Here is a 27,261-nt window from a genome sequence, read left to right as displayed (position 1 = left end):
CAAAGTCACAGAAATAGATTTTTATATGAAGCAGACTAATTGCAGTTCATTTGTTTTCTCAAAACATGCAAGAAAGATCTTAGTATAGTGGTCATGTGAAGACACTCATGGGGAAATGAGGTTACAGAGGGGTGGATGTGGGCAAATGCGGGTCAAAGCCTGCTGTCAGTGTCTGGTTTTTAACCCAGCGGGACCCAAAGAATGAACCAATTAAGTTAGTGACTGACAGTGCATGATCTCACCCATGGTAGGTACAGAAGCCTGATTTATGAATTTTAAATGTGGGGAATTATGGTTCAATGTACAGTTTCTTAGCAGGCAATTTAATTAATCTAATTAAAGTGAAAGTTTCTGATGGGACTTGAACTAGCAGCCTTTAGTTTAACGTCAACAGACCTGTTACTGTCCCTTCACAGGAGCAGGGCTTGCGAGGACGTACACTTATTAAGCAGAGTATTCTGTCCAAAGGGACAAGTGACCGGGACGAAAATACATCACAGGCATATAGCTGTAAAGACGACAGGGTGAGGTGACCAGTCACCAGAGCAGGATCATCATGAGAGAAATCGATACAGAGCACTGCTCAGGGAGAAACCTGCAGAGCTGCGCAAGTGACGCCACAAGAATCCAGCAGACACAAAGTGTGTAATACAAGAACAAAAAGCTGACCAGCTAGAAGGCCCTTCACAACAAACTGTGAAGCACCACCTAAAGCCCGAACTGACAGGAACGATACCATTAAATTCCAGGTTGTTATCAAACCATCTCTTCGCACCATCATTTTCTCCCTCATACTCAATGAGTTAAATGTCAACCGTTCCAGATGTTAAAGCATAAAGCAGTGTAGCGTGGCCCCCAAGTCCACCCAGGCGCAGTGCAGCGCGGCCCCCCAAGTCCGCCCGGGCGCAGTGCAGCGCGGCCCCCCAAGTCCGCCCGGGCGCAGTGCAGCGCGGCCCCCCAAGTCCGCCCGGGCGCAGTGCAGCGCGGCCCCCCAAGTCCGCCCGGGCGCAGTGCAGCTGAGCTCCCTAAACCCGGCCCCCGCTGCAGTGCCGCCGAGGCCCCTAACCGCAGCCTCAAGCGCAGTGCAGCTGAGCTCCCCAACCCCGGCCCCCGCCGCAGTGCCGCTGAGGCCCCTAACCGCGGCCTCAAGCGCAGTACAGCGTGGGCCCCTAACCCCGGTTGAGCCCCCGTACCTTTGCACTCGCAGCGATCTTGTTGCGCAGCTGTCAGATGAGATTATGGCGAGCTCCTCGCAACCGCACCCCCACCCGTCGGTGTGTAGTGTGTAAGGCAGGTGTAGTTTCTCAATTAACACCCGTACAGGTTTTTAATCCTAACTCGACCCTGTAAAAAATAAAAACGATAAACAAAAACACGGTTTGATGTTTCTCACTTTTCAGTTACGCTGAACTCCTCCTCCTTTACTTGGCTTGTATGCATGTCTGTTACCAAGTTATGTGTATTAATAACATAATAAATAACCTGATAAATTGTAACAGATTCCATGGAAGGAGAAGGAAATCAATGGAAAAAATGTACATGCTAACAACGGTTATGTAAATAGTAAAACTTAAACAAAAGACTCAATGTTTTTCTTGCAGAAGCTACGGCTCGTTAGATGCCGCAACAACCACCTAAATAAAGGCGACACAAGTGGAATTCACGCGTAAATTACTGAATAAGATCATAAGATTAAAACGTAAATAAAAAAATATCAAAACACTCTTTGGACGTTAGATGACGGGCGGAAAGCTCGCTCACTCTCTCCAGCTACACATTCACATGGTATGAAATCATCATCATCATCATCATCATCGTCATCCAATATAGCTTCACATCAGCAAACGTCATCTTTTACTCTGTGGCAGTTCAGTGAAAAGATGAATAAAATGACAGGAGTCTTTTAGCCTGAAATGGCCATCACCTACCAGGTTAAATGGGCCTGATGAAAGTCTCCGGCAGACCGGCAGCGGGGGGGGGGGGGGGCGTCTCTCCACCTGTGACCATTAGCGTGACACGAAACACGCCCAAGCGGCTTACTGTTCATAGTACGCTTGGGTTTTTCTCCCATAAATTACTCTTTAGAACATAAGAAATGTACAAACGAGAGGAGGCCATTCGGCCCATCAAGCTCGTTTGGGGAGAACTTAGCTAATAGCTCAGAGTTGTTAAAATAAAAATTGTAATTCCAGGCCTATAAGGCCATCTAGGAGCTTATTCAGCCATGGGCTGTGGTAATTGTCAGATTCAATCCAAACCTTAGGTCAGTAGTTAAAGCTAGGCATCACTGCACCTGCATAACACAATGGCTCCATTATCTTATTAGATTAAACATCCTAATACGTAACATATACAGGAATGCACAGATCCTCAGCAGCTGTAACAGGCCCTTTCTACATTTACAGTGTTACAGGAAATTAGTGTTGAGAACCAAGGCATAACTTTGGGTTGAGGTCTCCACCCATTTGGGGTTCCAGGGGTTGTATTGGCTGGTTTTGATTACTGAGGAGGGGGTTACAACCTCCCCCCCCCCCCCCCCATCAACCCCATAATTTACATCCATGATGGAGAAGTACTTAGAACAAGTGATCCGTCAGTTGACCAATATGTCTAGGTGAGTTTAAACGATCAAAAAAATCACTCTAGTAATTAAGATATAAACATGACAAAAAAAGTCCAAAGTTCTGCTAGCATCACTGCCGACTTTCTGCTGGTTACCAACACTGCAGAAAAAGTTACTAGTTAAACTAGTAAGCACAGATTCCAAAGTGATGCTAGAATCGTGGCATCAGTTGCATTTAGTCACCAAGTAAAAAAACAAATAAAAAAAAAAAAACGCAGCGAGTGAGTGAGTCCAAATCAGCCGAAGTGTCATGGGTCAGGAGAACCGCTGTCAGGGAACCGAACACAGAACGTTCTGCTGCCTAGGGGGTCCATGCTGCATCGTGCACCTATCCAGACAAAAAACCCAAACTCATTAAACGTTAAGTTTTTTATTTTACATAAAAAAGGGTGCAAACTTAAGTCTCCCATTGAGATTCCATCTGTGGTGGGAATTTAAAAGTGAAATCCAGAAATGCAACAATTAACATGAAGCCTCTGGAAAACTGGTAGGAAAGAAAATGCGGAGCCACGGGCTGGACTTCTTGGCACTGCCGCTCACCCCCAGAGCTGGAATTAATCACACAGACGCATTTCAGGCAAAAAAAATCACCGTCTGTATGACTAACACCCACAATGCATTTAGAAGCCTTTATATTTCCATAGAATCCTCCACTATGTACAAATGTGCTTCCCACATAACAAGCGAGAGGGTGGTGGTTCAGAGGGCTGCACAAGTGATCATATGCACACAAAGACACGTGTTTACACAAGGGGGGGGGGGGGGGGGGGAGGGAAGGAGACGATAAAAAAATACATACAGCTTGTTTCTAAATGCCCCTCCCCCTTTCAAAATGTTAGACAATCCAGTATGGGGATGCAAGAGCAACAACTCGATCTCTCGATGTGTCGACATTATTTTGACACACAAAAAAGAAACAGGGAAAAAAAAATCCACCTTCTCTGGAGAGCGTGCAGCGACAACGGAGGCTGGGCTGAGGGTCAGAGTGCAGGAACGTGCCTTAGAAATGAAGGGGGGAAAGTGTGCAGCGAGGGAGTGGCAGGGCCATCAGCCCGGGCACGGCGACGGCCTCCAAACCGCAGGATCTTCAGAAAATCACACTCATTCAGAAAATAAGGCGCAAGGTGAAGACCCCATACCCAGATAACCATGCTGCAAAGGCTTCGAGTCCACAGAACAGATTGTAATTGGTTTAAAAAAAACTCATTAAAAAGTGGGGAAACCTTAAGAGTGACTCTGATCTGTGGACAATCAATTAACATATTTATTTACATCTGAGTAGCTTTGCTCAAAAAAACATCTTACGTAATAAATAAGGAGTAAAACTGCCAAAATAAGTCGCTGTTAAAGGGGGAATTAAAATGGAGGAAAGCAGTCTGACCATTTCCGTAAATCACATTTTCACGGACGGCTTGGGGCTTGAGTGACATCAATGGGGGCAGCGCAGGCAGGAAACAAGAACAGAAAATACAAGAGAGCTTGTTTCATTTCACCAGAAGCATCTACCCAAATGCATCATTATAATCATATGAATCATTAAAAGAAAATACATAGAAAAGCCCCAAGATACTGTAAGAGAAACACTTTAGCCATTTCAGTGGCAGGGCTGGTTGGTCAGTCCCTCCAGCACAGTACAATACAGATAAAAAATAAGAAGAGCGACGAGTTGGGAGCCAAACCCAAAACATGATACGAGTCACAGTGTAGCACAGCTAGACCAACGGAAACTGACACACTGACACACAAGCTGGCAAAGTCATCGCTCACGATCGGCACACGCACGGCCCCTAGGATCCATGCGAGATGCTGGAATGCCCTCCTCCGCCTTACATGACGCCAGAGGAGACCGACTGCAGAATCTCATATCAGGCTCGCTGCCCTGCGCAAGCACGGGAGACAGGATCAACAGGCCGGGGCTAATCCTGGCTCAGAGCTACTCCATGCAGGGCAGAGAGAGAGGCAGATAAGGGATGCCAGTCACGTGACACAGCGCACTCATAGCTACATGTCAGAAGAATTCGCTTTGCCATGTACCTAAACATATGATGGCTGCAGGACAAAGGAAACCTTTCTTGTATTCAAGTACACCGATGTCCATCATTCTGAGGCCTACATATTACATGGTGAAGGGAAAAGCCAGACACACAAACTGGACACAGCACTGTACTGCATGGATATGAAGACATTCACATCAAGCCCTTGGCAGGAGCCTCACTGTCATCAGGCAATGCACACGAAATCAACCAGAGTGCACGGTGCACCCCCACCCATCATAACCGGGGGGGGGGGGGGGAGGGGGTGGTGGTGTTTTATTACACAAATTAATTTAAGCTATTATGTGCACAAGCAGAGGGGAACATAGGATGTGCCAGTCTACGTTAACATTAAACCACAAAAAGCTCTTTCAGAAATAAGGCAGCAGAACAGACATTGCATGATCACTAAAAGGAAACTAAGGTTTTGTTTAAATTTCATGTTTCAACTCGGATCTTGACACGGACAGTAGAGTATAAATCAGTACGACTGGCAAATTCACTGGTAACATTAGTTAAAAAAATGTAGTGCATTCAGAGTTCAGAGTTCATTCCCAAACCTGCGTGGCTATTTGGATAAATTAAAAAATACAGTATATTTCAAGTTCACATTAAGTATACGTGACAGAATAAGAACACAATAAAAAAATAAATGCACAACAACCCGAGTCGAAGCAGCAAACAGGCAGGTAGGCATGGAAGGATGAAAGCAAGGCAGGAGTTTCACCTCTCGTAACTTCACGCAAAGCACAGCTCAGCCAGTCTGGAGAAGACAGAAATAGAAGGGGCTTTAATCTGCAGCAAATATATTTAAATTCAATAAACCTGTAAGCTATTGTATTCCAAACAAACAAGGAGAACTGACAGCTGTGTTACAGTGAGGAAGTGGAAATAAGCCAGGAGATGCTGTTCGACCAGTGAACTCTGACGAGGTGCTTTGTGAAACTTCGCAGTGTCTATACCCTGGGTGCTCGGATGGCGTGCTGCACAGACTCTCAGGGGACTTCTGATGAAGTCGGGCAAATGCTCTGCTCAATGGTGATCAGGTTAAGGCATCAAGCAGCAGAGCTCCCGACTACAAACCCCCCCCCCCCCCCATCAGTGTGTGACTCGCCAACTTCAAAGCAGGACGAGTGATGGCATTTGAAGACGGTCTGGGACACCCCAACCGAAACAGGACAGGAAGGACCTCAAAGGGCAGTAAGGCGGACGACACACAGCACAGATCCACAGGAATCTGTGCAGCAAACACTGTATGATCTGTCCTGACCAGAGATAATCATGATGCTTCACAATGAGGGTGTAAAAATGTCCACAGCGCGTCAGTCAGTCATGGAAACCTGGCCTTATTGCCTAAGTATTGCAAATGCCTGGATGTCTGAGGGAGGTATAAGAGACAGGAGAAGAGAGGGAAATAAGAGGAGGTGGTGATATGGTTCCTTCTCGACCAGTCGAGTTTTACATGCCATTAAATGTACAGAGCTCAGGGCAGCAGGACTTGCCCGTCTCAGGTGCTGCTCATCAGTACGCAGTGAACAGCCCGACCACCAGGGCGGCGCTCCCTCCAGCTGGGTAGATGGGGCCTTGACCTCCAGCTTTTAGAGAGAAGGTGGGACAGTAGAGCTCCGGGCTTTAATGACCTCTGTCAGAAACATGGCTCAGAGGAAGAGCAACCCTCTGCATTTCAAGTTAAACAATCCATCCCCACGGCCTGGTGTAGTGGCCAGAAAGTCACACCACCAGAGACGAATCCTGATGCCTTTTTTTTCCCTTCGCCTAGAAGTTTACATGCAGCCCTGACGGAGGCTGATATCATCCGGAGCTACAACCAAAACGTGAAAAGGGTTCAGCTACATGTTCAGCGTTACAGATCAGCCTAGGGGATACATGTCAGTTAGAGGCATCATGATCGAGCTCAATCTGGCAGAGCACAAGTCAGACTAACTGAACACAGACAGAGGAAAAAGGAAAAACCCAATGTCATACACACTTGGACTTCTGCACTGTCAGAGGTATAGGCAGGGCAATAACGCAATAAAGCAAAGCCAATAACATCTATATTAATCCAAGAACTCCCCCTGCTGGCTGGATAACCGGATGCACCTCACACCCCCCCCTCCATGTGGATGATGAGCAGATTGACTACCAGTGTGTTACTATTCACAAGCACTTCCAAATAAGGAAGGCGTGAACCTAGACGGGGGGGGGGGGGGGGGGGGGTAGGGGGTGCAGAACAGCAAGTTAAGTGCAAAGCTGCCCGTAGTGTCCGTGGTCTCATCCTCATCCAGCTAGACTCAGGTCCAGGACAGTTTGTAATGAAAATGTTCCAGGAGGATCCGGGGAGAAGTAAAATAGCAAAATAAAAAGAGCTGAGTACACGTGCACTGGGCAGGTCTGCGGAGTCCCGCTGTCCCATTCCGCTTAAGCTCCTCCCTTTGCCGATACGTCACTGCCGGGCTGCTGGAGAAGCGACCTGGCGGGATGACACACTGCACACGGCGTCACTTATGCCGCTGAGAATTCTTCTTCCGTTTCCGCCTGAAGAAACAGCAGCACCTGAGAGGGGGATGGAGGGAGAGACCAAGAAATCTTAGTCTGACGGGAGACCCAGACAAGCTGAATCCACACTGGGCAGAGACTGTTAGAGCTCAATGGAAGGACGCGTCAGGGACGAGAACATCGAGCGGCACGATGAGATACACGGATTCACCTCCATTTACTACTAACTTAACATCACTGTCCAGTTCAGCAGCGTTCACATACATATACAGCTACCTTTGTCCTGTGTTAGTTTTCTGTTCCTATCGCTTATGTTAAACGGGTCGGTGCCGACCCGTGTCTTAAATCAGCCATAAGATATTTGTTTTGAGGGTATTTACCATCCAATTTATTTCTTACCTTATGGTTACTTTGTTAAGCTTCCTTATCCATGAAAAGATTGGTTTTCATTTTTGGTGTGGCTTTCTGGGCCTTTCTTTTGACAGCAAACCTCTCGTTTTCAATAATGGTAAAATAAACCTCAAGACAATTATATAAATAAAGTGAATTGGTCTTATCTTGACTTACATGTATGGACATGCCTTGGCTAGTAAAAAAAAAAGTTTAAAATTTATTTTGAGTTTGTCAGGAACCTCTATTTAAACAAAAAGCCTTGATGCAGTGCGCAAATTTAAGTGGTGCTTTTATGCATGTTAAACTTACAAACGGGTCGGTGTCGACCCGAACACGACAGCAAGGTTAACGAACAGTAAAGCTTCATGAGGAACAGAAGGGCACTGGACTGGATCAGGCCAGTGCAGGCAAACACACAAAGAAACAGGACCTCAGCACAGCACAAAAGACACCCTATGCTGTGAAGACATCAAAGGGGTGTCACCCCCATCTGGGAACGTTTTCAATTTCCAGTAAACAGAAATCAATAGCACATGTCAAAATAACCAAAAGCTAAGAGTTAAAACAGGCAGGCAGTGGTATGGACCTGACATGAAGAGAAGAGCATGCTGTGGGGAGAGAACAGCACCAGACGGACAGCAGAAAGACCTCTGAGGGTCTCTGAAACATCAAGTGCAGCTGGGCGTATGGAATTCTCAGCGAGACCCTCAAGGAGGGACCGTACAGGTGTCACACAGTGGCTCGATTGCTCAGAAAAGTCACCTTAGCCAGGTTTAAAAGCCTGGAAAGGTGTGAAGGCAGCATCTTTCAGGATCAGTGAGCAGTCTACATTAACATGCTGGCATCCTCTCACTATCTGAGCAAATCTGCTTATCATTTTCATCAGTTTCGTTGTTTTAAAGTAAGAACAGTCAGTGTGATGTTCAGCTCCACACAGCAGTCACACAGCCCCTTATCCATATGGGCCAAACTGTTCCATTTCAGAGAAAGAAACTGCAAGGTTAGTCTCCAGCTCACGCCAACTTTACCCTTGAAGCAAAACATCTCACTGCTGTTAAAAAAAGGTGATTAAAAAACTGGAACTAAGTTAGCTGCATGAGATGAAAGTGTCTGCTGTTACAGGAGCAGCGATCAGACGCTAAGTCGCCATATCAAAGCTGTGGGCATTAGCACCACCAAATTTAGCCTTGCGTTATGGAAGACATGGGAGTGCAAGTATGAAAGGGATTAACGGGCATCTTTCACAAGAAAATCTCTGCAGCGCTAAGGAGGAAAAGCGTGCCGGTTTAATTTCAAGCTGGAGATCTACTGTGAGTATTTTTAAAAACGTGTAATTCAGAGTGTCTAGTCTGGTCCACTCCCCTTAAGTTTCAATGTGGACTATAGAGAGAGAGAGAGAGAGAGAGACTCACCACAGGTTGAGCATTTTCACGCAGCTACAGAGAGTGTAAAGAGAAAAGACAGAGATTAATACACAGAGGTGAGGTGGAGGGACAACCCTCATGCCAGGCAAGTTCATTGGGGGTAGGGGGTGGTGTTGTGAAGGACTGGTCCAGGGCACCGGTCAGAGGAAAAAACAGTGCCAGCTGACATAATGCCAGTCACAGCTAACTGCTAACTGAGACAACCGCTAATCGCTAACTGAAACAGATAGTCATCGCCAACAGCCTACGGATAAAGGGCAAGCCAGCTGAAGGAGAGCGTTCTGAGCTAGGCATCCTAACTGACAGATAATGTATGAAGTAATTCAGCCTAGTGGAGACACACTGCCACTGACTGCACTGGGTTCCCGTTCTCCCCTGATGACCAATCCCATGAGACTTTAGAAGTCAGGTGACTGTATTGAAGACAGCTATGCAGGCTAGAGCACTGATACAGCTTTAACATGTATAACTAGAAAGCTCAATCATAATAATCATCAACATCATCACCACTTCATAAATCCCTGCGGGGAAATTGTCTTTAAGCCTCCCTCAACTTGCTCTTTGTAGAGTAAGCTGTCCGTGAAGGGCAGCCACCTGTGGCAGTACCCAGGGAGCTGGGGGTTAAGGGCCTTGCTGAAGCACCCAGACATGCTGAGGCTGGGTTTGAACCAAACTGACACTTGTCGCTCATAATCATTACAGGGCAAAAAACAACCCTGACGCACATCAGATACAACTACATCTCACTGGCAGCCAATTCAGGGACGGTTTGTAACAATGGCTGAATTACATAAACCAACAGCAAGAGATGAAAAGAGCAGAATCTACACCTAATCTGTTATGTCCGTTATGGATTTAAAAATTAAAACGGGGACGTTACTATACCCTGGATGAGTCCATCCAGCTATTAAACAAGGAGATGAGGAATTCTCACACACACAAGACCACACATGCTCTTTCCGGGTGGCTACAGTCACATCTCCATCACTGTATACACACTGCAATGGGCAGCATTCTGTCCAGCATTTAACAGTAATCCTTCATCTTTCAGTCAGGTGTTATTCTGAGCCATTGACTCATTCAGAGTAACAAGTGACTACAGAGTGCTTTCAATGTTCTCTGTGCTGCAGTGTGACTCACTGTGACAGTGACAGTCACCGTCAGTCCGTGTTAGAGAGGTCCCTGTAGTGTCATGATAAGGAAAGCACAGAGGGACACACTGCACAGAGTCACCTGCAGTCAGTGTCAGAGCGGCTCCTGTGGTGTCATGATAAGGAAAACACAGCGGGACACACTGCACAGTGTCACCTCCAGTCAGTATCAGAGCGGCTCCTGTGGTGTCATGATAAGGAATGCACAGTGGCACACACTGCACAGAGTCACCTCCAGTCAGTGTCAGAGCGGCTCCTCTGGTGTCATGATAAGGAATGCACAGTGGCACACACTGCACAGAGTCACCTCCAGTCAGTGTCAGAGCGGCTCCTGTGGTGTCATGACAAGGAAAACACAGAGGGACAGTCTGCACAGAGTCACCTCCAGTCAGTATCAGAGTGGCTCCTGTGGTGTCATGACAAGGAAAGCACAGAGGGACACTCTGCACTGAGTCACCTCCAGTCAGTGTCAGAGCGGCTCCTGTGGTGTCATGATGAGGAAAGCAGAGGGACACACTGCACAGAGTCACCTCCAGTCAGTATCAGAGTGGCTCCTGTGGTGTCATGATAAGGAAAACACAGAGGGACACTCTGCACAGAGTCACCTCCAGTCAGTATCAGAGCGGCTCCTCTGGTGTCATGATAAGGAATGCACAGTGGCACACACTGCACAGAGTCACCTCCAGTCAGTGTCAGAGCGGCTCCTGTGGTGTCATGACAAGGAAAGCACAGAGGGACACACTGCACAGAGTCACCTCCAGTCAGTGTCAGAGCGGCTCCTGTGGTGTCATGACAAGGAAAGCACAGAGGGACACTCTGCACAGAGTCACCTCCAGTCAGTGTCAGAGCGGCTCCTGTGGTATCATGACAAGGAAAGCACAGAGGGACACACTGCACAGAGTCACCTCCAGTCAGTATCAGAGCGGCTCCTCTGGTGTCATGATAAGGAATGCACAGTGGCACACACTCAGCAGAGGGACACTCTGCACAGAGTCACCTCCAGTCAGTGTCAGAGTGGCTCCTGTGGTGTCATAAGGAAAGCACAGAGGGACACTCTGCACAGAGTCACCTCCAGTCAGTGTCAGAGCGGCTCCTATGGTGTCATGATGAGGAAAGCAGAGGGACACTCTGCACAGAGTCACCTCCAGTCCTAACCCTAACCTCCAGTCAGTGTCAGAGCGGCTCCTGTGGTGTCATAAGGAAACAGTCACTAGAAAAGGAAGAGCAAGAAAATGCAAGCAAGCACCTCACACAGACACACACACACACGTGCACGCACGCACGCACACACACACACACACACACACACACACACAAGGAAAGCGGGGAGGTGCAGAACACCCTCAGGGTCATTCAGCGAGATTCTCACGCACTTGGCCTCGTCCACCACCTCCACCTCGGCCTGGGCTGCAATCGGGGCATTCGAGTGAGCTGCCAGCGGGTCATCGGCGTTCAGCTCCCCGTTGGTTGAGCTGACCACCTGAAAGACAGACAGAGAAAGGAGATGAGCAAAGCTATCCGAATGCAGCGTTGAGGTGGGAGGGGAGTCAGGTGGACGAGAAGCCTCCCGGAGCCTCACACGCAGGCCACGCTGTCTGCCTGTCGGACTACAGGCTACATATAACTCTGGCTGGCGTGTCCATCTCTCCTAACGGACTGCAGGGAAAGAAGCACAACCCAAACGGGGCTGCTCTATGGGAAGGCGCCCTGCGACTGAACTGCGTTTAAGGACATATGAAGCTTCTTCTGCATCTAGTGAACCTTCTACTCCGTCTAAATGAAACGGCTTCCTCACCTCTTTTTTGACCCGAGTTCAAAATACAGGCTAGAGTATTAATATGGGGGTTGAGTGGACAAGGGAGCCTTTGCAGATACGTACAAAGATTGGCCGCAAGACAAACACAGATCACGTGAAGGGCAGCTGGAGATGGGGCTGTACCTGGACGGATCCCCCGTGCCTGTCCGCTGCTAGGTGGGAGGTCAGGTACGAGGAATTTGTCTGCCGATTGGGCTGGACCTCCCACGCTCCTCGGCGGTCGGAAGCTGCCGTCTGCTGGGGGTGGGGAGGGGGCGTGGCCGAGCGCATGCGTGCCAGAGGGAGGCGGGCCCGAGCGCACGGTAGCGGGTCAGGGGAGACATGCAGCGCCGCGCGGAAAGGAGGACGATACAAACAGAAAAGAAAGAGAGCCCAGGCAAAGCGAGGGAAACAGTTAGTGAGGGAGAGCAAACAATCCGTAAAATAAACCAATGAAAACGGGGCTGAAGGAAAAATGAAACACCTTTATAACAAAGATGCAGAAACAAACCTGAGCCATGCAGAATACTGCGGGCAGCTGAACTCAAGAGCCACTGCTAAAGTACGGCGTCCCCATCATACACCCCTAATGCCCCGGTCCGTCCTAGTCCTCGGAGCACGTTCCCATCATACACCCCTAATGCCCCGGTCCATCCTAGTCCTCGGAGCACGTTCCCATCATACACCCCTAATGCCCCGGTCCATCCTAGTCCTCGGAGCACGTTCCCATCATACACCCCTAATGCCCCGGTCCATCCTAGTCCTCGGAGCACGTCCCCATCATACACCCCTAATGCCCCGGTCCATCCTAGTCCTCGGAGCACGTCCCCATCATACACCCCTAATGCCCCGGTCCATCCTAGTCCTCGGAGCACGTCCCCATCATACACCCCTAACGCCCCGGTCCATCCTAGTCCTCGGAGCACATCCCCATCATACACCCCTAATGCCCCGGTCCAACCTAGTCCTCGGAGCACGTCCCCATCATACACCCCTAACGCCCCGGTCCGTCCTGGCCGAGAGCGCGTCCCCATCATACACCCCTAATGCCCCCGTCCAACCTAGTCCTCGGAGCACATCCCCATCATACACCCCTAATGCCCCCGTCCAACCTAGTCCTCGGAGCACATCCCCATCATACACCCCTAATGCCCCGGTCCATCCTAGTCCTCGGAGCACATCCCCATCATACACCCCTAACGCCCCGGTCCGTCCTGGCCGAGAGCGCGTCCCCATCATACACCCCTAATGCCCCCGTCCATCCTAGTCCTCGGAGCACATCCCCATCATACACCCCTAATGCCCCCGTCTGACGCCTGACGGGGGAGCGCCTGACGGGGGAGCGCCTGACGCCTGACGGGGTAGCACCTGACGGGGGAGCGCCTGACGGGGGAGCGCCTGACCCCTGACGGTGGAGCACCTGACGGGGGAGCGCCTGACGCCTGACGGTGGAGCGCCTGACGCCTGACGCCTGACGGGGGAGCGCCTGACGCCTGACGGGGTAGCACTTGACGGGGGAGCGCCTGGCGCCTGACGGGGGAGCGCCTGGCGCCTGACGGGGGAGCGCCTGGCGCCTGACGGGGGAGCGCCTGGCGCCTGACGGGGGAGCGCCTGGCGCCTGACGGGGGGAGCGCCTGGCGCCTGAAGCCTGACGGGGGAGCGCCTGGCGCCTGAAGCCTGACGGGGGAGCGCCTGGCGCCTGACGCCTGACGGGGGAGCGCCTGAAGCCTGACGGGAGAGCGCCTGGCGCCTGACGGGGGAGCGCCTGGCGCCTGACGGGGGAGCGCCTGGCGCCTGACGGGGGAGCGCCTGACGCCTGACGGGGGAGCGCCTGGCGCCTGACGGGGGAGCACCTGGCGCCTGACGCCTGACGGGGGAGCGCCTGGCGCCTGACGCCTGACGGGGGAGCGCCTGGCGCCTGACGCCTGACGGGGGAGCGCCTGAAGCCTGACGGGGGAGCGCCTGAAGCCTGACGGGGGAGCGCCTGAAGCCTGACGGGGGAGCGCCTGAAGCCTGACGGGGGAGCGCCTGAAGCCTGACGGGGGAGCACCTGAAGCCTGACGGGGGAGCACCTGAAGCCTGACGGGGGAGCGCCTGGCGCCTGAAGCCTGACGGGGGAGCGCCTGAAGCCTGACGGGGGAGCACCTGAAGCCTGACGGGGGAGCGCCTGGCGCCTGAAGCCTGACGGGGGAGCGCCTGAAGCCTGACGGGGGAGCACCTGAAGCCTGACGGGGGAGCACCTGAAGCCTGACGGGGGAGCACCTGAAGCCTGACGGGGGAGCGCCTGGCGCCTGAAGCCTGACGGGGGAGCGCCTGAAGCCTGACGGGGGAGCACCTGAAGCCTGACGGGGGAGCGCCTGGCGCCTGACGCCTGACGGGGGAGCACCTGGCCAGGGCCACACCCGAGCCATGAAGCCCTGCTCTTTACCTTCGTCATGAACAGCAATGAGCTCATCAGCAATCACACCCAGTAATGGCTAAAGGTGTCTGCCTGATTCTTCACCCTATGGAAGTACAGCTGCGATGGAGATGCTCCTCCAAGCACACAAAGACAAGGGAGGGTCCAAACTCAAAGTAGACGGGACGGGAGGCAACAGCATCACCATCCCAAACCGCTTATCCAGAGAAGCCTTGCCTTTGACTGTCAAGGTGACGGGAAGCCATGCAGTTCTGGGGCTGTATGCATGGAGGAGCCAGAACCACAGGCGTCCTGGGTACTGGTGGGGCAGTGCAGAATGCAGGGACTGCTACAGGAGCTAGCAGCCATTAACTTGTGTTCTGAGCAGCAAGGACATAAAGATCCTCAAAGGAAGGAATTGGTGTTGCATACACCACATTCCACAAGGCAGGCTAGATGTATAACATAACAAAAAAGTAATGATACATCACAGGGTTGGCTGAGGATACGAAGCGCCGACACGACTACGGATCTTCTCAAAATCGCTACGGATTTTCTCAAAGCTCCATGTGCAATAAGTCGGCATCTCTGGGCAGGGCGCACGTCTCTCCCACGTCTCCGTACAGGAGGAGGGCGCTCACCTGGTTCCGCAGCGGTTGTTGTTGGGACGGCCGCTCCCTGTGCGCGTGACTCTCTCTGGTGATGGCGGACGCCCCGGAATCCACATGGACGGACCCCACTGGCGTGGGCTGGGGGGCGACGGGGAGCCACACAATAAAAATGTAATGATAAAGCAATACCTACTTCAGTAGTAACATAAAATGCTTCAGCAAGCACAGGCTGGACACGTTCATTCCTCTGCATTCATTCAGAAGCTGAGTGTGACTATGTGATTCCGGCAGTTTGCGTGATTATCTGGACTGACTGGAGCTTAATCACAGATTCAGGCGTGACTGACAGCTCTGCGCCTCCCCAGCCCTCTTCTGCAGGGGTGGCTGATGGGTCTGATGCATTTCGCCGTGCCTGGATACTCACAATCTGTCTGCCCACCCAGTCGTAGATGAAATCGAAGGTGTATCCCTTCCGGTCAAATAGTTCGGTGAAAAGCTTCCTCAGGTACTCGTAGTCAGGCTTCTCGAAGAAATCCAGCCGCCTCACGTACTGCAGGTATGTCGCCATCTCCTCTGTGGAAGCCAGCAGACACCAGATGAGTATCGACCCACAGAGCCGACGCTGCTGAGCCCATCATCTGTGAGATAACAGCCACACCGAGCGGGGAAGCTGACAGAGTGGTGACAGTACCAGGGAAGCTCTCACAGAGAACCTCGATAGGAGTGTTGCGCTTCGTGTCTCCAATCTTCTGGTATCGCTCCTTCAAGGTGTCTGCCTGCAGGGCGAGAGGGAACCCAGGGAGGGGTGAGACAGAGAGAGGGAGCCTGGGGAGGGGTGAGACGGCGAGGGGAAAACCGGCGAGGGGGAAACCGGGAAGGGGTGAGACGGCGAGGGGGAAACCGGGAAGGGGTGAGACGGCGAGGGGGAAACCGGGAAGGGGTGAGACGGCGAGGGGGAAACCGGGAAGGGGTGAGACGGCGAGGGGGAAACCAGGAAGGGGTGAGATGTCTCCACACAAATGTTGGAAGAGCAAACAGCCAGCTGTACACAGCATACCTTGAGGCCCTGCCAAGGGAGACTGCCTCGGAGGAAGTACATGAACATGTGACCCAGAGCTTCCAGGTCGTCTCTCCGACTCTGCTCTGAAAGGCACAGCATTTGGGAGGTTCACCCACAATGCGAGTGACACATTCACCAGAGATGTAACACTCTACTCCAAGCCTGAATATTGTGAGATATAATTATTATTCATTACAGCTATTTTAATGAAATTTAAATGGACCTGAATAACATAAAAGTGGCACACTGTTCACTGCACAGGAAAAGTGAATATTTCAGTACTAAGGATAAATTAAGTTTTGAAAATATTTTCTATGACCTTTCGATTCATATGTACTCACTCAAGTTGTTACACTAAAGCTACCAAAGTATAGGCGGAATATCACTCCTGGCTAATTACTGTATTTGAGCTATACAGTACAACTTAACTACACATCACTTACTGAAAGCCAGTCTGAGTAACAAGCAATGATGGGTAGAGAATGACAACACCGGAATCCCATCCAAACACACAGAGCAGCAGTGATGACACAGCCGGCTAAAGCGGCTACAAAAACCTGAGGCTGCAGACGAGCAGCTACTAAGATCTCACATAAGAACTTGGAGAACTGACCACGACGGCAGCAGCCATCTCAGTTCACCAGTCCATCTGTACCATCTCCCAGTAGAACCAGTTACAGACATTTTTAAAATGGACTTCAAAGAGACAACTACTACTGTATCTTGCCACTGGGCTGATGAAGGTGGTTTACAAACTGCTGGAGGACGGACAGATGCAGAGGGAGAGGTCACCTTTGCCCAGGTGGGTGTTGATGGACATGTATCTGGCCGTCCCGGTCAGGCTCTTGTGCTCCCGGTAGGGGATGTGTTTTTTGGTCTCGGGGTCGACATATTCCTTGGCCAGGCCGAAGTCAATGATGTGGATGATATGTTCCTTCTTGTTGCCCTGCCGGCCGATGAGGAAGTTCTCTGGCTTTACGTCCCTGTAGATGAGGTTCTTGGAGTGCACATACTCCATCCGGGAGATCTGACAGGGTGGGCAGGAGACCATCAGGGAAGAACCGCGATATGTGCATCGTCACGAATGTACATGACCATCAGCTGCCACAACTGGTCTACATGCTTTGAAGTCTTTACTTTTCATATATTTATATAATATTTATATTATAAATAGCCCAAAGGAGGGGCCAATCTACGCAATAAGAAGGAGATTATGCATTTTAGGAGGGGGGTCAACATTAAGCCTGATGTTGAGGAGAAAAAATGTGAAAGGAACGAGGCAGGACTGTGGGCAAACACCAACCAGCTGGATGGCGATCATCAGGACGGTCTTGAGAGAGAAGGCCCTGTCACACAGGTCGAAGAGATCCTCCAAACTGGGCCCCAGCAGTTCCAGCACCATGGCGTTGTACTTCCCACACGGACCGAAGTAGAATACCTGGGGCAGGCCCTCTGCTGGCAATGTAAACATTTAAGGCACAACATGGTGCGGACGTCCCCAAGCCTTTTCTGGGAGGCGGGTTAAGCCCCTCTGATGTGCCATTCATATGTGCTCATCCTGCTGGCAGAGGCTCCAGAGGAACCTCACTGTCATTTATTTTGGTTCATCACAGACTGCCAGAGTCTCTGTGGCAAATGTAACACTGCATTACAGCATTTATGAAAATAACGCGAGTCAATAAACTGAAACCTAGAAGCATTTAATGCAAAACTGATAGAAAATCATGCTAGATAACATAATGGACGGTGTCCAAGCAAATTAAAATATGAATAGCTTGCTATCATGCTGCTAAAAATGTGAATTTTGAAATTCATTCTGCCATTACTAACAGGCCCATAGCTGGCTTTTTGCTGCCACTAGGTGGCAGTGCTTGTACTGCATAAAAGGAGAGAAGGAAGGAAAAAGAGTGCAGACTTTGAAGGCAATGGCAAGGAGTTGCTCCACTCAAAGCAGAAACTATAAACACCAAAAATAATTAATTTAAATATATAGAGAAAAACAGAAGCAACCAACCAGCTACAGTCCATCAAACTCCAGCACAGGAGTCACATTTCAGCACAAAAGCATTGGAGATGGACACACATATCGACACAACACTCAGAGACAGTTACTCTCAGGAATCACACAAAAGTGTGTTTCCTCCCATCAATAAAGACATTACAGAGCAAAGTGCAGCAAGACAGGCAGAACACAATAAAAAAATAATCCAAGCCAGTTACAGCGGCCTGCTCCTTCCAGCACATTCTAAGCAGGCGGCAGAAAATGACACGAGATGAGGAGAGAGGTGCCCGCAGATGGCTGGCAGTGCCGTCACTCCCGGCTTCTGTGCACCCACTAGACACCATCTGCTAGTGAGCCCGCTCAAACTGGGTAGCAAGGCACTGTACTCAGGTACGGGGGGGGCAGGGCGCTATACTCGGGTGCAGGGGGGTGCAGGGTGCTGTTCTCAGGCTTGTTCATATGCTTCATGCTGGGGCATCAACCATCCACAGATCATCATATCATTGTTTTGGCCCTCAGTGCTCACAACAGACAGCCACTGTGCTAACAAGCACCTACAAGCCTTTTCCTTTCACTGCCATCTAACTGAAAAATTCATGTGTATAACTACACCCAGTTTCATTATGTAAAGGACAGAGAGATGACAGATCCTGTAAAAATGGGTTCCTTTCTAGCTCTACTTGCCAGACAGGACAGCAAAGTGTAATATCATTAGCAGGACTTAACAGAAAAGCAACTAAATTTACGCACTCACCCAAATTAACACACTCATTCTGAAAAACAGAATTGACCTGTCTATTGGTGACCAGTGCGGCCGTCAAGGTCCCTTTTGAATAGCTTATTGATAAAGGATTAATTGCCAACTGAATGCAGACACAGGCAAATCTCTCACAGTTAAAAGTAAAAAGGGAATTCTCCTGTGCTATCATTTCAAAATATTAAAAGATAGATTTCTGCATAAGTGCACCACCTACAGGGTTTCATAAGGTACTGCATAGCGCTGCCGTCGGGGCTGTATGCAGACATGCTGATGTCATGCTGACATGCGTGTCCCCCTGGGCAGGTGACATCGGCCGGCCCAGCTGCATCACATCAGCAGAGCTGGGGGCAGGAGCCATGCAAAGAACAAGGTGAGCGAAGCTTCCGTCAGGCCGCTGGGGAGGCGCTGCAGGCGCCAGGTGCTGCACCGGAACCTTCCACGGAAATGAGGCACAAAATCTGCTGTGCAGGAGGGGAGAGGCTGTCCTGGCAGCACCTCCTTAGTCTGTTTTAAGATGGGGGAGGGAGTTTACAGTACAGACAGCTTCCACCTGTCTGTGTACCTCAGGCACAGATTACACATCACTGCCCAGGAAGACTGGGATCTGATAGAGGGCTTACGCTGCCGACGAGATATCTGTGTCTCTGTGCCTCTGCCACAAATTACACATCACTACCCAGGAAGACTGGGATCTGATAGAGGGCTTACGCTGCCGACGAGCTATCTGTGTCTCTGTGCCTCGGCCACAGATTACACATCACTACCCAGGAAGACTGGGATCTGATAGAGGGCTTACGCTGCCGACGAGCTATCTGTGTCTCTGTGTCTCAGTGCCTCGGCCACAGATTACACATCACTGCCCAGGAAGACTGGGATCTGATAGAGGGCTTACACTGCCGACGAGCTATCTGTGTCTCTGTGCCTCTGCCACAAATTACACATCACTACCCAGGAGGCCCAGGGTTCAACAGAGGGCTAACTCCATCATCATACCACCTGTCTCTCAGCCACAGATTACATATCACGGACTGGGACGGCCGGGATCCGGCAGAGGGCTCACGCCGCCCCATGCCATGTCAAAGCGCTTCAGAACACACAATCTGGTGAGGCAAATCATTGCTTCATCTTTAACAATTCTAAGATAATATTATTGCATGAAAATGCTAATGCTGTCTCAAATACATGCATTATATATGAATCATTTCATTCATTCTGAACTGCAAGGATTTCAAAACTATGCAACAAAGATCAGCCACCTTCTGCTTGCAGAAGCTGCACTGGGCTGACCAGTTTGTGGGCCACAGGGCTAGCGAGCTGTCCGCCTGCGTGTCACGGGTCCTCAGGGGGTGGCAGGCCATCACCCCGCTATCCAGCTGCCCCACTCTCTGTCTTCAGACTGGGGGACAGAGTGAGTGCGCTGTGGGGGATACCTACTCTACTCAGCCATATAGCTCCAATTGGGATGGGCTTGCACTCCTAGGAGGGGTTTTCCCAGACGCCTACACTGTCGGCAGGAGACACCCCATGGCGGGACGGGGTCACAGTGGCCCGAGGGCTTTGGAGCCCGTTTGGCCGGTCTGCTGCATACTTCAGGGCGCGGCCCTGTCTGCCTCCAGAGGCAAGCCCGGGCATGTGTGTAGGAAGCCACAAGAGAGGGATTCTGAGGGAGAGCCAAATTAAACATTGTGCATGAGCGATGATAGCAGAAACAGCTGAGGGGAGATTAAAAGACCGTGGGCGAGATGCTCAACTCCCCCGGGTCCTGGGACTCGCCTCCTAGGTTAGCGGCAAACCAGACTCATCTAAAGGCACCAAAACAGCAGGCTGTGGCAAGACTGAGGGGAGAGTAGATAGCAAGCCTCATGATGGCGATCACCACGAGCTGGAGTCTGGCATTAAAGAAACATGACAAGGGGCCAAGTTCTGTGTGAGAGAGAGAGAGAACAGCCACAGAAGCACAAACTGCAAACCTGAGCAGGCTTCTCTCACTCCACACGCACATACGCACGGACGCACGCACACACATGCGCAGAGGGAGGTCCCATGCAGTCAGCTTGTACACTGCCACTAGCTATACCATCCGCCGACCTATCTATTTAAGAGTAACTCCATCAAATGGATGGTGAGATCAGGTGAAGTTCTGGGGCCACTCTGACACTATGAGGGTGTCACTTCCTGCTCAGGAAGCACTCAGGGGTGTTATGTCAAACAGCCTACTGGGGGGGGGGATGACTCGCCTCAAATTACGCTGATGCACCAGCAGACACACAGTGACGGGGAACACAAGAGGGACACCATGCAGCATGAAATCCAGAGCACGAGAGCGGGTTCAGAGTGATGTCAGCCTCATAGAGGGGAGGGACAGGCACTGCAGGAACAGGCACTGCAGGAACAGGCCCCGTTTTTATGGGAAACTCCATGCTGAAGCTCCTGGGTGGATCCAGGAGATGAGTCACAAAAGCTAGCTGGTGCGGCCATTCAGTATTGACGCAGAGAGGCAAATTTCACACACGAGAACAATGAAGTCAGACTTTGCAACTTAAGTGAAATTCACTACCAGGTACATGACTGAGCTCAATAGTAAGATGCACAACAGGAAAATGTGTACTGAAAACCAGCTTTGATGTTCATCGCACACTAAAAGTTAAATGAAACATTTGACACATCAATGTCAAGCATGCGATTCCAGTAAGTCTGACTGCCGCTTTTACCAAGACGAGGCTAAGATGAACACCGGATTATCTGCCGAGTCACACCCTGATGTGAGAGGGCCCCCTCCCTCCAGTTTGCCACTGCAGTGCTGCAATCTGACCCCCTGCAGACGGCCATCCAGGAAACGCAGCTCTCAAAGTGCATCGGCAGCGCTATCAAAGGAATTATTATTTATAAAGAAACAAAGAGCTTAAAGCTGAGGTTTCTGGAGATGCTATCAGCCTGTGCTAGGACAGATCACACTACCAGAGCCTCAGGACGGAGGCGGCCTTATTGCCCACAGCACCATCTTGGCTTCTGGCGGGTCAGGATCCCACACCATGGTGGCCAGCTGTGCTAGGACAGATCGCACTACCAGAGCCTCGGGACGGAGGCGGCCTTATTGCCCACAGCACCATCTTGGCTTCTGGCGGGTCAGGATCCCACACCATAGTGACCAGCTGTGCTAGGACAGATCGCACTACCAGAGCCTCGGGACGGAGGCGGCCTTATTGTCCACAGCACCATCTTGGCTTCTGGCGGGTCAGGATCCCACACCATAGTGACCAGCTGTGCTAGGACAGATCGCACTACCAGAGCCTCGGGACGGAGGCGGCCTTATTGCCCACAGCACCATCTTGGCTTCTGGCGGGTCAGGATCCCACACCATGGTGGCCAGCTGTGCTAGGACAGATCGCACTACCAGAGCCTCGGGACAGAGGCGGCCTTATTGCCCACAGCACCATCTTGGCTTCTGGCGGGTCAGGATCCCACACCATGGTGGCCAGCTGTGCTAGGACAGATCGCACTACCAGAGCCTCGGGACGGAGGCGGCCTTATTGCCCACAGCACCATCTTGGCTTCTGGCGGGTCAGGATCCCACACCATAGTGACCAGCTGTGCTAGGACAGATCGCACTACCAGAGCCTCGGGACGGAGGCGGCCTTATTGCCCACAGCACCATCTTGGCTTCTGGCGGGTCAGGATCCCACACCATAGTGACCAGCTGTGCTAGGACAGATCGCACTACCAGAGCCTCGGGACGGAGGCGGCCTTATTGCCCACAGCACCATCTTGGCTTCTGGCGGGTCAGGATCCCACACCATAGTGACCAGCTGTGCTAGGACAGATCGCACTACCAGAGCCTCGGGACGGAGGCGGCCTTATTGCCCACAGCACCATCTTGGCTTCTGGCGGGTCAGGATCCCACACCATGGTGGCCAGCTGTGCTAGGACAGATCGCACTACCAGAGCCTCGGGACAGAGGCGGCCTTATTGCCCACAGCACCATCTTGGCTTCTGGCGGGTCAGGATCCCACACCATAGTGACCAGCTGTGCTAGGACAGATCGCACTACCAGAGCCTCGGGACAGAGGCGGCCTTATTGCCCACAGCACCATCTTGGCTTCTGGCGGGTCAGGATCCCACACCATAGTGGCCAGCTGTGCTAGGACAGATCGCACTACCAGAGCCTCGGGACGGAGGCGGCCTTATTGCCCACAGCACCATCTTGGCTTCTGGCGGGTCAGGATCCCACACCATAGTGACCAGCTGTGCTAGGACAGATCGCACTACCAGAGCCTCGGGACAGAGGCGGCCTTATTGCCCACAGCACCATCTTGGCTTCTGGCGGGTCAGGATCCCACACCATAGTGACCAGCTGTGCTAGGACAGATCGCACTACCAGAGCCTCGGGACGGAGGCGGCCTTATTGCCCACAGCACCATCTTGGCTTCTGGCGGGTCAGGATCCCACACCATAGTGACCAGCTGTGCTAGGACAGATCGCACTACCAGAGCCTCGGGACAGAGGCGGCCTTATTGCCCACAGCACCATCTTGGCTTCTGGCGGGTCAGGATCCCACACCATAGTGACCAGCTGTGCTAGGACAGATCGCACTACCAGAGCCTCGGGACGGAGGCGGCCTTATTGCCCACAGCACCATCTTGGCTTCTGGCGGGTCAGGATCCCACACCATGGTGACCAGCTGTGCTAGGACAGATCGCACTACCAGAGCCTCGGGACGGAGGCGGCCTTATTGCCCACAACGCTGCCTTGGCTGCAAATAATTCATCACTTTCCTCTCTGATGGAGTGACTGCAGGAACTTTCCCCTTCATCCAATTCAACCATCACCTGCATAAGCTGACATTCACTGTACACTCTGAAGCAGAGAACTTCACTTAAGGGTGCAACTGTTGCAATTTATATGGTTTACGTAAGATATTTGCACGCATTTATAAGATGTATGTTATGACGTGCTGTTAAGGATCACAGAAGTGTATTCGTTGGTTTAATACACTGACGCTTTTATTTTGAAATGAGAAGGAAATGATGTCATTTGCTGTAGCGCATTTTGTTTTTTGGCTTAATCATCCCCCTTATGATGTAAAATGCATTCAGTCAATAAAAATGTTCTTCTGACCAATTAAGTCGCATGAAGTTTCCACTATAGCAACAACACCAGGGACCGTCTTAACACGGGCATATGGCCACAAGCCCATGGCTGCACCATCGTGCTAAACAGCAAAGGGTCGAGACATTTGTGAGAGCTGGACAGTTAATGACCTGCCTTCAAGAGGCAGAGAGATAACCGAGGATCTTCAGGAAGAGTCACATTCAGCCATGACGACTGGCCACAGCACCGGCCCCAAACCAACAACACGCCTTCTCATTTACCCAGCTCATGAACGTCTTTTTACAATGAGGACAGAAAAATTATACTTATCACTCAAAGAAAGGAACAGAACAGCGTCGGAATCCTTAACAGGAGGAGAAAAGTTATTTCATATCAAATCACCCTCTCACACTGCCCTGAAAAAATTCCAAGGTGCTCCTATACCAAACTAGAGAAATCTCAAATATTAGGTCTGTATCTCTAGCAGTTTTGAAAGTACAGCCCTTTGAAATTTAAATTAATTTTATGCATCTTACCGAATAAGCCTTTCGGTCCTTCATTTGCTACGGCAAATACAGCTTTGATACAGGCCTAACTTTTTCTGTAGAATTCAGAAATGTTTATGTACTTTTCCTCCAAGGCTCTGAAATCAGCAGAAAACTGAACACTTGACCGACGTCCCCTTTTGAGAGGTTCTCACCCAGACAGTGCTGTAAATAAAGCAGCCCCCCTTTTTCCTGTCATTTAGACCATATTACGGCACCTGTACACAGTAACTATACTTATTACTATTATGAAAGATCCAGAATAACGGTTTGAAACATGCTTGATTTTCAGAATTGTTTATATTTATGCCCTCATTTGACCATGCAGGCAGTTAAACATCATTTTCATATTTTTATCATGTATTCTTGTACATCTGAAGATCATCCGTCAGAAATGTGCTGCTGCTGCTGAGCTTCCATCTGGAGTAAAAAAAATTTATTTTTTAATGAGCTGTCATGCTCTGGTCTTGTTAAAGTTTACTGACTGGTAAAGAAAGTCGACGGAGAGCCGGGGGGGTGGTATCAATCAGTGGGCCAGATTCCATATGTTTATCCATTTCCATTTTTGCTGAAGCGATCAGAACGCATGTCAGAGCTTGTGGGAAAAAAGGCATAACTTTAGAATATACAGTTTAATTCTGGGGGAAAAAACCAACTCCTCCCACAAACCCCTGTCACTGAGGCTGGGAAGCCCTGTTCTAGGAAGGTCAGCCGTTAATCAGCCGTCACCACAGTTATTGTTTGAGCAGCAGAGCTTCCCTTTGAGACACTCTGGCTGCTAACACCGAACACTGCACCAGTAAGAGAGCCCCAGAACAACATGGCGTCCGCTTTTTGTTTAATCACTAAACCACAGCACTCAATACCAAATCCAGATTGAAAACTGACTCGCCCATTTAAACTTCCCAGCTTCTTTAGAAAGCATGTTTCAGAATTACAATCCAAATGCAGAACTTGCAGACAAAGGCTTGCATATCCATTTGCCCTGATTTTTTTAAGCAGAACGCAGTTTTAAAGCAATTAAACTGCTCATAAATTATCTAAAAAAATGCAGCCACTTCAGCATTTACAATACTTCCACAGAAAAGTTTCAGCTTCATGCACAAAAGCTTAATCTGCATACTTTTGCAAAAAAACACTAGAATAGTCTCCACCTGCATAAAAATAGCTTGCTGAGACAGAACTGTTATATTTCCGTCATGATTTCTATGTCATTTTCTACCATGTGATGTCTGACTGGCGCTCGTTTAATGACATCTCATTGCACTTCTGAAACGATCCGTACCACCTGCCCTATTTAAACCTTGCCGGTTTGCACACGTGGATGCACAGCATAAGCATGTAAATAAGATTGCACCCCAAGAGGTAGCTACGGTGCTGTGGCAGTTCAGATTCACAGCAAATTTTACAATGGTGCCCAATTTGTACCACTTTGTTTCACAACATATTCACAACCCACGTGCTACTTGTGAGTCTCCACAAGCCCAGAATGGGACACTCAGCCAGATATTCTGATCTTGAATTCTTTGTGTTCTCTGTCCAATACAAGATCTGCAGCATTCATATTGCAGCACACTGCCAGAGGCCCATCCCAGCAAGAAAAACTGCACATGCACACGCACGCATACACACGCATACACACGCACACACACACACACACACACACACACACACACACACACACACACACACACACACACACACACACACACACACACACACACACACAGCTTCATTTACAGAAACCTCCCTCGCAACTGTCAGCATCACAGGAAAGCAGCCAAGAGCATCAGCTGATGATAGATAACTTTGTGCTAGGTGTACCTACTCAGAGCCTGGACCTTAAAGATGATCTGTTCTTTTAAAGTCAAGCATTACATTACAGCTAAACATTTCTTACTGAAGAACCTTATATTTCAGTTCCTAATGGTTTTGAATGAGATCAGATTACTACATCATAACATGCACAGAAGAGATCATCTGCTCTGGATTGTTCTAGAAGCAGATGGAATAGCTAGTTTACTCTGCTGGGGATAAGGGCACATTGGGAAGCTCTTACCTGTACTCCCCAACATTTTGTAGAAGCGATACTCTAAATGTAGCTGAGGGGCCCGTGACTTAATTGGTTCCTGGAAGAGAAATTAAAGCAGGATTAGTGCAAGTTTCATTCAAAGCCACATAGGACTAGAGAACCAACAAGTGGCAGAAGCAGGTCACGACCAGCCCCACAGCCCATCCTCTACAGCTTCACAATGGACGGCAACAGGCTGACCACCACACCCGCCTGCCGTAGAGTCCACCGGACAGCCACGTGCCGGTCACTGCTGTCAACCGCCAGAGAGCCACGGGCCGGTAACCGTGCCCGGCCACCGGAGAGCCACGGGCCGGTAACCGTGCCCGGCCACCGGAGAGCCACGGGCCGGTCACTGCTGTCAACCGCCAGAGAGCCACGGGCCGGTAACCGTGCCCGGCCACCGGAGAGCCACGGGCTGGTCACCGTGCCCGGCCTGCCGGAGAGCCACGGGCCGGTCACTGCCGTCACCCGCCAGAGAGCCACGGGCCGGTAACCGTGCCCGGCCTGCCGGAGAGCCACGGGCCGGTCACTGCCGTCACCCGCCAGAGAGCCACGGGCCGGTAACCGTGCCCGGCCACCGGAGAGCCACGGGCCGGTAACCGTGCCCGGCCACCGGAGAGCCACGGGCTGGTCACCGTGCCCGGCCACTGGAGAGCCACGGGCCGGTCACCGTGCCCGGCCTGCCGGAGAGCCACGGGCCGGTCACTGCCGTCACCCGCCAGAGAGCCACGGGCCGGTCACTGCCGTCACCCGCCAGAGAGCCACGGGCCGGTCACTGCCGTCACCCGCCAGAGAGCCACGGGCC

General features: G+C 50.9%; 1 protein-coding gene across 5 annotated transcripts in view; it reads right to left on the bottom strand.

Moving 5' to 3' along the window:
- Nucleotides 1–2,977: 2,977 nt before the first annotated feature.
- Nucleotides 2,978–27,261, bottom strand: part of LOC125752046 (casein kinase I) — a 40,770-nt gene continuing 16,486 nt past the window's right edge. For 2 of the 5 annotated variants that reach the window (XM_049031585.1, XM_049031584.1), the window contains exons 5-11: nucleotides 26,442–26,511; nucleotides 17,291–17,442; nucleotides 16,780–17,014; nucleotides 15,985–16,070; nucleotides 15,619–15,703; nucleotides 15,352–15,500; nucleotides 14,305–15,065 (exon numbers count right to left, since the gene is read on the bottom strand). In XM_049031585.1, the coding sequence (XP_048887542.1) occupies nucleotides 14,874–15,065; nucleotides 15,352–15,500; nucleotides 15,619–15,703; nucleotides 15,985–16,070; nucleotides 16,780–17,014; nucleotides 17,291–17,442; nucleotides 26,442–26,511 (969 nt within the window). In that variant the 3' untranslated portion in view covers nucleotides 14,305–14,873. Of the gene's footprint in view, nucleotides 7,213–8,960; nucleotides 8,985–11,496; nucleotides 11,604–12,062; nucleotides 12,177–12,879; nucleotides 13,265–13,706; nucleotides 13,750–14,304; nucleotides 15,066–15,351; nucleotides 15,501–15,618; nucleotides 15,704–15,984; nucleotides 16,071–16,779; nucleotides 17,015–17,290; nucleotides 17,443–26,441; nucleotides 26,512–27,261 lie in introns of those variants that run through there. The other 3 variants (XM_049031586.1, XR_007400844.1, XR_007400845.1) reach the window with 3 other exon arrangements.

The sequence above is a fragment of the Brienomyrus brachyistius genome, chromosome 11 (assembly GCF_023856365.1).
Source record: "Brienomyrus brachyistius isolate T26 chromosome 11, BBRACH_0.4, whole genome shotgun sequence".
Classification (NCBI taxonomy): domain Eukaryota; kingdom Metazoa; phylum Chordata; class Actinopteri; order Osteoglossiformes; family Mormyridae; genus Brienomyrus; species Brienomyrus brachyistius.
Note: the sequence above shows the minus strand (reverse complement) of the source record. Positions and strands in the feature narration are given on the sequence as shown.